Raw genomic sequence first — 12,401 nt, 5'->3', positions numbered from 1 at the left:
CGCTCTCCTTGTTCGGCCTGTGAGTTTAGGTGGACGGCCTTGTCTTGGTAGGTTTACAGTTGTGCCATACTCCTTTCATTTCTGAATGATCGCTTGAACAGTGTTCCGTGGGATGTTCAAGGCTTTGGAAATCTTTTTGTAGCCTAAGCCTGCTTTAAATTTCTCAATAACTTTATCCCTGACCTGTCTGGTGTGTTCTTTGGACTTCATGGTGTTGTTGCTCCCAATATTCTCTTAGACAACCTCTGAGGCCGTCACAGAGCAGCTGTATTAGTACTGACATTAGATTACACACAGGTGCACTCTATTTAGTCATTAGCACTCATCAGGCAATGTCTATGGGCAACTGACTGCACGCAGACCAAAGGGGGCTGAATAATTACGCACACCCCACTTTGCAGTTATTTATTTATAAAAAATGTTTGGAATCATGTATGATTTTCGTTCCACTTCTCACGTGTACATCACTTTGTATTGGTCTTTCACGTGGAATTCCAATAAAATTGATTCATGTTCGTGGCTGTAATGTGACAAAATGTGGAAAAGTTCAAGGGGGCCGAATACTTTTGCAAGCCACTGTATATATTGCATCATTCATGATTTTTGGGAGACTGGGAATTTTGAAAACTTTTTTAAGGAACAGCTTCTTTTTGCATCACCCTCCTTCACAGCCCAGGGTTCAAGGTGATTTTTAGCTTCTTTGGCTTCTCTCGCAAGGCAACTAAAACCCACAACTACAAGAACATACTTAAATGGTACCCTCATATAGATAATATTTCCAATACCAACCATATCTAAGGTAGGAAATAACACATTTATTACCTGCCCCCTAATTAAAGGAGAACAAAACCCACTACACAACCTCAATCCCTTGCAGAGTTCTATCTCCCCCCTTGCAAACTGTACATCTGTGCCCCAATACAGCCCCAATCTCCTTTACTCAAGATTGTGGAGTGCAGGGAGTACTGCAATCAGGGGCCCTTTGGCAGAGGGGGCTCCTAGAGATGTAAACGTTGTGAAGGGTGTGGGGCTTTTAGGTAGTAGGTAGAGATTGGGTAAATAGTGGGCAGGATTTTGGCAAAATGGGGCATTACTGGGGTAGTTGTGTATGAGTGGAGGCCACATTACTTTGACCACATTTGTTTCACCAATAGATAAACAATTGCAACCCCAACAGGGAGGGCCCTGTGATTTCTGATTGTTGCCCTGCCTGGACTTCATTGAAAGGGAGAGTAAGGCAGTGGGGTTGGCATCAACATCTCTGGATGTGTCCTTTCCCAGACTTTATGGCAACTAGAAGCATGTGTCTTTTTAATATTGAAAAAAACACTACCATTGTAGTAGTTACTACTAGTTATTAGGTCAATTTGGCAGATTTGAAAACTATTGTAATATTAAAAACAAATCCCCCTTTGCAAACTATTCTTGTTATACTGAAATTACTTCATGGGTTCAATTTAAATTTAGAAAAATGTGGGAAAAGATGCAAAGCATGAAAAGCATGGGGACTTGCATCATATTTAAAAATTTACATCATTGGGGGGACTTTCTCAAGCTGGCAGTGGCAGAGTAAAGACAGATGGGAGACAGGGGCACCAAATTGTAGTTTAAAGGAGAAGGAAAATGTTAGGCACCCCCAAGTAACTTTAATCGCTTACCTTTTACCCTGGACTGGTGCCTCTGTTAGGAGAGAACCGCACCAGCCCGGGGTACCTGCAAGCGAGCGTTTCCTCTTCCTTCAGGCTGATGCCAGATGTGGCGTAGGGCTGATATTTTTGGCAAGCAGAAAAATGCTTGGCGAAAATACAGCCCTACGCCTGCTATTTGTGCCTGCACCCGAATGAATGAGATACGCTTAGGTGCAGGCACATGTAGCCGATATACGCATGAAAACTACATGTGCCTGCACCCAAACATATCTCATTCATTTGGGTGCAGGCACAAGTAGCAGGCGTAGGGCTGAATTTTTGCCAAGCGTTTTTCCTCTTGCCAAAAATATCAGCCCTACGCCTGGCATCAGCCTCAGACCTATTTGGCAGCTTATCTACTCATGTAGGCCCACCTGACCAATATCTGCCTGAAAATCAGACAGACGTTGACCGTTGGCTAATTTTTGCAGGCCTCACCCCTACAGACTATGTTCCTGTTGTTCTAATCTGATCATTTGACCCTAGGGCCAGACATATTGGATTAGTCCGTTATTTATTCAACTGGATTTGTCTACCTCCATTTCTCGTGCCTCTTGGAAATGCACAATTCATTATCAATAAATTTACTTTGCATTTCATTACTTCTTCATCTCCAAATCCTTAAACCTTCTTACTTATACCAAACCAAGGGTCACTGTCACCCCTACTGACACTGTTTGATCTGGTGCTCTCACCTATGGTGGCTTCTTATTTAGCCTTACACCAAGTCCCAGAGATTGTCATTTTTATGGCAGCAGAGCTGGAATTCTGATCCTGTTGCCCCGAATCCTCCTTTAAAAGTCCCACACTGTGTGTAATTCTAAGCAACTTTCCAATATACATTAATTTTAAACATGAAATTATTTTAGAGTTATGTGTATATATATAATTGCAGTCAAATCCAGTATATCCAGTCCCGAACCAGCAGGCTGAGGGACAGCTTCTATCATCAGGCCATCAGACTGCTGAACACTGACCAATAGGTCTCATAGACATTACACGGTCACTTATAGTCACTAAGTATTTTTTAATACTTGCTCAATGTAATACTACTGTATTATTCATATGCATATTTATTCTTAAAATTGTACACCACTATTGCTTGTGTAGCTTGCACATAAGAATTTCACTCACATGTACTGTATCTGTGTACCAGTAATGTGATGTGACAATAAAAGTGATTTGATTTTGATTTGAAAACAAGTGTTTGTTTATCCCTTTCTGTTTATAGGGTCTGCTTCTTAAAACTATGTAATGGAAGTCTTAATTCAGTTCTTTAAATAAATTGTCTTGCAACATACACACATTTAATAGCAATTAAACCTAGTGCTGTATTTAACCCCTAAATACACCCCTAGCGTGACGTCACATGCATCTACATCACTAAAGTGACGTCACCCCCTACTTGTCACCCGCCAGGGGATTTCCTAAGGAAATCTGCTACTGACGCTGGGGGCATATTTTATTTTTTAATAAAAATTATAAACATAATATATTTTAAACTTGTGTCAAACGTTTACTTTCTCATTAGTTAAAGCAACCATTGGTTAATAGTCCAAATTCTTTCTGTATTTCCTTTATCTTCTACTGAGGTTTTACAGTAATATGTTGTCTAATTTCGTCCCTTTTGATTTCGGTCACGCTGAATTGCCTATTAGTTTTCATATGTGTGTGGATGACTACTTGCGGCAGTTTCACTGACTCGCCTCCCCACCCCCGGTTTCTGCTGCTTTTATCCTGTTTTCGGCCCTGAGCTCACCTGGAGGGAGGGGCGAGGGAAATCTCGTGCGATGTGTGGGAAAGGACACACCTTGAAACCAGTACCCGAAAGTGAGAGAGAAAAGGTAAAACAAATCTAAAGAAGGAAAGCTGCGTTTATTGGGAGCGGCGAGGAGCCCGGTGTATGGGAGACATCAGCGGAACCCCTCCATCTGTTTGAGCAGTCAGAAGCCGCGGGTAGGAGCCCCAGGTAGGAGCCCCAGGTATAGTTCTACCGGCTGTGGGAGTTTCGCTTGCGCTCACAGACTGCGGAAGGAGGAAGAGGCTCAGACAAGGGAGTGTCTCGGTACCTGCGAACGATTCCCCGGAAGGTTTCCGCTTGTGGTAAAAAGCCGCTCCTCAAGCTTGGAATTTAACGACTGCTTCAGCAATCCGTCCCCCCAATTCCCTAAGGGAGAAGGGGCAGTGCACTTCCCCGCTTTGCTCCTATTCAAGCATGAAGGACAGCGATTCTATGATGAAGTATAACAACAGACCCCAGGTAAGGCGCCCCTAAAGAGTAAGTAAGTGGTGGTTGGGTAAAATCCAATGTTTGTCCAGTTTGTTAATTTCCATTTCCTCGCCCTATCTGGAAGTCGAATTCAGTAAGGGCAAAAGAACAAGAAGGCCGCAAACAGGGCAACATCCAAGTCTAGGAAATGTCACTCCATTGTCTGATACTTACTACTCATGTTACCTGGTGTATATCATAATAGGCCACTTCTGCCCATTCTTGTTTACTTGCTCCTGCTTTATGAGTAGTGTTTCATAGAGCTTTGATATCTCTTATGTGAAAAGGTGATTGTTTGCTTTGGTGTTATGTAAAGATGACCATACACTATAAATTACGCTTGACAAAGGCAGGGTTGGCAGATGGGCAAATCTTTCCCCTTTATGCCCATATAAACTGGTGATATTGGATTTTAACAGTGGGAATATGTGCCTGGAAAGCACATGTGCATTAAAGAGCAGCATATATGCATTAGCACCTTTTTGCAATGCACAACACATTAAAGCCCAAGCTAATAGTCCAGGGCAGGCCTTCATGTCCTGTTTGCAAAGAATGTTACATGTGCATCTTGACCTAAAATGGTTCAAGCTACCTTAAAAAAATATATATATCTTGAATTGTAACTAGTCTGTTTTGTTATCTTAATTTACCAAATGTATCCCAAACTTTAGTAAATTATTTGACTTGCCCTTTAATATGGGGGCTGGGTCCCGATTACTTTGGCCCTGTCTGATTGACCATTTGGGATCCTCTTTTTGATAAAATGTAAATTGTTTTGTTATCTTAGAACTTATGTTATGGTGATCCAGATTACCGAAAAACCCTTTATCTGAAAATACCCCAGGTAGTGATGAGGGAAAGTTTCACCAGGTTAAACTGTGAAAAAACGCCCATAGCCTCCAATAGGCAATAAAAAAAAAAAAATTGTGCTGTATGGAAAAAGCCACCATGATAAACATTGTTTTGCAAATTTTACAGAGAAATTGGACAGATTTGCTCATTACTTAACCCAGGTTCTAAACTCTACAAAATAGGACTAATACCGTATCAAGTTTTAAAGCATAAGAAAAGGTACAACTATTGATCATACATTTCCTTCTCCTTTAAAATTGTGGCCTAATAAATAGTTTGTTGCTGCATGACAGATTAGCATATATCCAGATGCAGGCTGATAAGTTGCACACCAGTCATTGCAGCACGCTACAGCCCCGCAGAAGATGAATTCTAGGTGTCAGTCAATGGATTTTCTTTTTTTAGTCAAACTTTTTTCTTGTATTGTACTAATTTTATCAGTTGCACTACAGAAATCTTATCTATATACTTAGATTCTGTGGCAAAAGAAACCAATAAACAACACAGAACACATTTGGCTCTCTAAGGATTTTTTTTTTTTACATGATACTTCGTTTCTGACCTATGCTTTCAAAAACCCCTTTCTGGTGTATTTTAATTATTGATAGTATAGGATGCACATTCTTTTATTATTTTTTGTACACAAAATAACTTTTTGTGACCCAAAGAGCCTTTGGGTCACTGAGGCTATGAACTAAGTAGCTATGATGTGCCCATTTATGAAGTTGTGTAAAATTATTTATGCTCTGAAAATTTAGTGGTGCTGTAAATATTTACTTATTTGTACTTTTCCCCACTATAGTCATCCAGTAAGAATTAGGCATAGTATCTATAAAGGCCAAATATAATGCATCATTTTCATTGCCTCAACTTAACCTCCTCATAGCTTACTTTTTTTTAAGCCAGCCACTGGCATTTCTAACCTGGCGGCAGTGTAGCAAATATTTATTAGACATTCAGATAAATGGTATCAGATCCTGCTTTGTCTCATAAGTGAAAAAAAATTCTCTTACCCTGGAGGTATATATATAAAACCCCTACCATAGGGCAGTGGCACACAGAGCTACTTGTTGCAGCTACAAAAGAGACAATACAGTACTGATAATTGTTTCTACATATGTTTTAGCAAAAATCGTCATTTATTTTGCACCGTTTTTTATACTGTTTTTATGCCAAATTTCCTTTTACACAGCATAATAAATAGGCCCCCAAGAGTGTCGGACAACTCTATGGGTCAGATTCACTAATCCACAAATGTTCATAGCATTCTTTGAAACGCTCCGAGCGTATTTTTGCCGACTTTTCCAACGCTTGCACAACTTTTTCATGCGATAATATGTTATTATCGTGACTAATATGATTTTTTCGTAAGCAGTTTCGTGATATTTGCCATCTTCAGAAATTTTCGTATCCAATCCGAATTTTTCCCATTCGGGACTCGAACCTATCTGCTCCTATCTTTTCATTTTGCTTCCTGGATTTAGTTAACTTCGTTAACCCTAGGGTTGCTGACTGAGTTGATCCAAAAGCCCGATATTAGAAGTTTAGACTGCAAATATCTACAGCTCATTAGGTAACCAGATAAAACATCCTAAATATGAATGCTAGGGGTCCACTGATTTGATGCTCACTGTGCATAGATTTACCCAGGTAGGTGGCATAAAGGCCGCAAAATGAAAATACTTTTATATGATCTATAATTTTTGTCATTTCAGTTACTGCAAAATCAACATGTTTATTGCATTTTATGTGGGGTAAAGCCACAAAAAAATAGATCCACCCCAGAAAACCATATTTTTTTGAAACACATTTTCCTGATTCCAAAATGGGTACGCTTGTCTTTTAAGTCCAAACTGCAAAGCTTTCCTAAAATTGGTGATTTTGAAGACATTTCGAAAAAATCACCTCAAAGCCTCCATTATGCAGCATCTTATCTCTCGCATATCATTAGGTAGAGGTATAGGATCCCTTATCTGGGAACCCATTTTCCGGAAAGTTCCAAATTCTGGAAAAGCCAGCTCCCATAGACTTCATTATAAGCAAATAATTCTAATTTTTAAAATGGTTTTTCTTGTTTCTCTGTAGTAATAATAAATCAGAACCTTGTACTTGGTCTTAACTAAGATATAATTAATCCTTATTGGATGCAAATCCTATTGGGTTTAAATGATGTTTAAATGATTTTTTTAGTAGACTTAAGGTATAGAGATCCAATTGACTGAAAGATCCCTTATCTGGAAAGCCCCAGCTCCCAAGCATTATGGATAACAGGTCTTATACTTGTACCAAGATCTATTGAACATTTTGATACCCAATATGCATAGATTTCCCAAAGTATGTTGTATGTACAGACCCCAAGTAGTGCATTTAAATTTTCTCACCTGCCAACTCCGCTTTTGCAAAGATCTCCTGCCTGCATATGTGTCATAAGATGCAAAAAACCATATACAGTGGTGATTGAAAGTCTGTCAACCCTTTAAAATTTTGTTTATTTTATATGAATGTGACCTAAAACATCATCATCATCATCTGTCCTACAAGTAGATGAAGAACGCCAGACTTATTCCCCTTCAAATTCTATGATAATCCTAAGGATTCACTTACTTTTGCTACACGCAGAAATGTTACTGGATCATTTTTTTCAATAAATACATGACCAAATAATTTTTGTTTAATTTGTTTCACTAGGTTTTCTTCATCTATTTTCAGGACTTGTTTGAAAATCAGATGATGAAGTTTTAGGTCGTATTCATATAAAAATATAGAAAATTTTAAAGGGTTAACAAATGTCAAGCATCACTGTATCCAACAAGACACCATTCTACTCCAAAGTACCATACTGCAAAGCTATACTAAAAAATACATTAAGAACTATAATGCAGGGATACAAAATGCAATAAAAAAATTGTGCAAATCAATGAACAAAATAAGTGATACAACAGCATAATTAGTGGTCAGAATACCTGATCCAATAGTCACGCTGCCAAAATAAACATGTTTCAGGGGAAAAACTAAAAAGACTAAAGGGTAAAATGAATAAGTAAAAAAAAAAAAAAAAAGTTTGTGTTTACGTGTGTGTATGAGTGCAAAATAAAAAGTAATCTGCTAAAAAGTTTGCTGTATGTTTGTGTAAATCTATGTAAGGGCTCTGGCACACGGGGAGATTAGTCGCCCGCGACAAATCTCCCTTGTCACGGGCGACTAATCTCCCCGAACTACCATCCCACTGGTGAAAATGCAAGTTGTGGGTGGGATGGCACACGCTGCGCAGGCGATTTCAGCAAATCGCCGAAGTTGCCTCGCGAGGCATTTTCGGCGGTTTGCCAAAATCACCTGCGCAGCGTGTGCCATCCCACCGGCGACTTACATTTTCGCCGGTGGGATGGCAATTCGGGGAGATTAGTCGCCCGCGAACAGGGAGATTAATCTCCCCGTGTGCCAGAGCCCTAAGTGTGTGTAAATTAAGGCCACTTGACTGGTATATGCTTGGTAGATAGAGCCTTTTTCTGCTAGCATGTACCAGGTCGGTGCTTAGCAGGTAAAGTGTTAAAGGGTAAACTAGAAAATCAATAGCTTTTTAGTTTTGACATTTTTGAGTTCTGAAAAGGAAACCCAGTTTAGCTGCTAAAATGTCAGTTTACATGTCCTTCCCAGGATTCCCTTTGCTTTGCATACACATGAGGAGCAGGCCTCTTTGCTTTAAATGCTTTTCATGTGGATTTACTTCCCTGTCTTTTTGTATATGGTGAGCAGAAGACCATCACTGATGAGCCCCCATAAGAGGCAAAACCATTCTGTATTTGGGATCTGATCAGTCGCTGTCATGGCTGTTTTAAAACCCGTTGTGTAAATTTTAACCTAGGGGTGGGCAAGATGTTGATCACAGTCCACTAGTCGATCCCCCGTGGATTTCTGGTGGACCGCAACGAAGCTGGTGGATGCGGAACTGCGCTGTGAATTCATACGTACGTCTGCGTCTTGGGGGAGGAGTTATTGGTCGATCGCCGATGGGAAAAAGTCTGCCCACCCCTGCTTTAACCTATAGGATATTCTGTGAAAACATACATTTTGGGAGCAAACTGTGTTTCTTTTAGATGAAACCTTAAAGGAGACATTTTATAAAAAGTTCATGTTCAGCAAAGGGTCTGGGTAGAGCACAGTTTTCAAGCAGTTATGGACATATTTGAACCCAAAGGTATTAAAATAAAAGCACTTCTATTTTACATTATTTTACATGGTTTAGAGCAGTACTGGCCAACTTCTGCTGTGCCTAGGGCCGGAATTTCTCTAGCATACATGGTGGAGAGCCGCTAATAGAAGCCAGTTTGACCATGCCCCTTTTTAAACCACGCCCACTTCAAACCACACCCATTTCATCACAATGGTGGTAATGCAGCAAAAACCCAAATGCTTGGTCCTTACTGCGGGGATATCAACCGTCATTCATATGTGAAAGAATTATATTATGTCATATTAAGATATACCCTTAAATCCATATGCCTCCTCCTCACCTGTGGATAGCACAGCAACCCCTAGCACATAATTACACACCTTAGGGACCATTTAATGGCTATTTCCAACTGCTAACAAACTTCCAGAACAAACCCCTGCCAAGTTTACCTCCCACAGGCAGCATAGGGCAGGCAGAGTATGGTACACACAGGCAGCACTCTGCCTGTCCTATGCTGCCTTTGTGTGCCATACTCTACTTGCCCTATGCTGCCTGTGTGTACCATGCTTTGCCTACCCTACCCTGTCTGTTTGTGCCATACCCTCCTTGCCCTATGCTGCCTATGTGCCATAATCTGTCTTCCCAAGTTTGAGGTGTGAACACTGCAGGGGGTGAACAATGCAGGGGATTACATTTTTAAACAATACAGGGGGATTACATCTGAATTTGAGGTGAGAACCATGCAGGGGGCCAGTTAATCTCAGTATTGATACCATTTAAAGCTTTACTCAACGGTAAGCCATCAAAGCAGCCAGAAAGGTGGGGGGCCACATAGAGGGGAGTCGCGGCCCGCCAGTTGGACAGCACTGGTTTAGAGCATTGTAAAAATTTATGGCATATATATATATATATATAATATATAAATATTGCCCTTTAAAAACAGTTGGGGGGGGGGGGCACTCGGCTTCAAAATGTCACCCAGGTGAAGTTTAAATAGTTATAATAGTTGCTGGCCTTTTTTGCAAAATTTCTAAAAAAGCATATTAAGCAAGCACATGCGGCCAACGTGACGTTTCGCCCCTGTTAAGACCAAGGCACCCCCGCCCTAAACACAATAAAGTATATAGCCGAACATGATCTGTTTAATCAAGGAAGTGACATCACTTTGAGTTTAAACAGTGCATAGTTGTTATAATAAACATAATAAACCAGTGCATCATAATCTATACACTAAAGCGCAAGGCAGGTACACAACCGGACATGGTAAGGCATAAATATGTAGCTTTATGAAGGCACTCCCACAAAAGCAGATATAACAGACATACTTACACAAGTACACACATTCTGACACACTTAGCAAGCACTATAATACAGAATCTTTAGTCAGACACACAAGAGGTCTTGACCCACAAATCCAGAATTAGATATGTGAAACATATGTACTTTGGCAGGCGCACAAGACATTAAAAGATTACTAATCGCGAATTTCTACTGATGTTAAACCAAAGTACCATTACCTTATTTTAATCCTGCTGCCTGCAGGTACTACTTGCTTCCCCTCAGTTAAAGGCACAGTAACACCAAAAAGAGAAAATGTTTTAAAGTAATTTAAATATGATGCACTATTGCCCTGCACTGGTAGAAGTAGTGTGTTGGCTTCAGAAACGCTGCTATAATTTATATAAACAAAGCTGTTGTTTAGCCACAGGGCTAAACAAGCTGGAAAAAAGGAGAAAAGACACTGAAGTGGTATATTTTTCTCTTTCCAAGATAAGTTGTACAAGTATGGGACCTGTTATCCAGAATCCTCGGGACCTGAGGTTTTCTGGATAAGGGATCTTTCTGTATTTTGGATCTCCATAACGTAAGTCTGCTAAAAATCATTTAAATATTGAGTAAACCCAATAGGCTTGTTTTTCCTCCAATAAGGATTAGTTATATCTTAGTTGGGATCAAGTACAAGTTACTGTTTTATAATAATAGAGAGAAAGGAAATAATTTTATAAAATTTAAATTATTTGCTTATAATAAAGTCTATGGGAGACTGCCTTTCCGTAATTTGGGACTTTCTGGATAACGGGTTTCCGGATAAGGGATCCCATACCTGTAGCAGCAAGTACCAGGAATTGCTTTGAGGTATGATCTGCAGAATAACTGTAGCAGACCACTTACATACAGATGGCAAAAAATGACATGCCTCCATCAAGTCCAACTTTTTGTTTTTGTAAAACTTGCCTAACTACTGTCAGCTGATCTAAGATGAAGACGAAAAAAACATAATCTAAAGAGAAGGGGAATAAAATTGACCTGAATCCAAGGTCAATCAAACCTGTCTTTGTATTAACTATGTACTAAAAATTATTATTTTTTTTAATCTTTTTTTTATAATCTTAAAAGACATACTTCTTTTAACACTGTCTGATATTCCAGTACAACATCAGGGAAATAATTTCACAGCACTACACAGATCTTATTTTAAAATGAAGCCTCCATTTTTCTTATCTGAATATCCTTGCTTTCAGAGTGAGTTTATTGTATGGTCCCCTTGTATATTTATATAAATATTATATGCTCCCTTAAGCGTCTCTTGTCCAGTGTAAATAATCCCAATTTATTTAACCCCTACTCATAACTAAGATCTTCCTTACCTATTTTGTTCATTTCCTATTTAATGATTGGAGGCCAAAACTGCATATTCTAGATGCGGTCTTACCAGTGCTTTGTAAAGGGGAAGAATGGCACTCTTCTCCCATAAATCTATACTCCTTTTAATGCTGTAGCATGGAAGGGACAGCAAGGCCAATGATGGCCTTTCCTGATGCAGACTGGCATTGCTTGCTACAACTATAATGGCACTTTAATGTATGCAAAATTTTAGTTTCTGCATAAAAACTTCAAAATTTCCAAAAGTAAATATTTGTATGTGGCAAAAGCATGTACCCATGTAGGAACTTCAGTTCAGTTGAAGTAGAAATTAGATTCAGGTGATTTTTAATCAGTGAACAACACAGGTTTGTGGAAGTGTGTCATGGCTTTCAACAAATTGGATTTTTAAGGTACACTGTAGTTATAGTCATACACAGACATTGAAGGGGAACCTTACCCAAACACTACTTAAGCTTTTGAAAAGTAGCCATAATTTTAAGCAACTTTATTATATACATAATATTTAGCCCTTTTATGATTGTTTTTTAATAATATGGTTTAGAACAGTTACCTAAGCCTGGCCCCCTGATCTGCTTATCTGGCTGACTACTTTGAGACATAAAAAAAAAATTAACAGTAGTCAACTGTCTTCAGCCTGTCCTCTGCCTGCATCCTACAAATCCCATAATCCCCTGCACACGTCAATAAGGAAAATAACATCACAGCGCAATGCATTGTGTGTTCCTTTATGCTGTGTGTAAACTGTGGAGAGGTT

The 12,401-nt window shown here is 39.4% G+C and overlaps 1 protein-coding gene across 2 annotated transcripts in view; it reads left to right on the top strand.

Moving 5' to 3' along the window:
• The first annotated feature begins 3,409 nt into the window (after positions 1-3,409).
• Positions 3,410-12,401, top strand: part of st14 (suppression of tumorigenicity 14) — a 41,891-nt gene continuing 32,899 nt past the window's right edge. The window contains exon 1 of one of the 2 annotated variants that reach the window (XM_012966443.3): positions 3,410-3,948. In XM_012966443.3, coding sequence (XP_012821897.2) covers positions 3,904-3,948 — 45 coding nt within the window. In that variant the 5' untranslated portion in view covers positions 3,410-3,903. 2 annotated transcript variants of the gene reach the window in all.

This window comes from Xenopus tropicalis, chromosome 7 (assembly GCF_000004195.4).
Source record: "Xenopus tropicalis strain Nigerian chromosome 7, UCB_Xtro_10.0, whole genome shotgun sequence".
In the NCBI taxonomy this organism is placed as follows: Eukaryota; Metazoa; Chordata; class Amphibia; order Anura; family Pipidae; genus Xenopus; species Xenopus tropicalis.
This window is presented reverse-complemented; position numbering and strand designations above follow the sequence as displayed.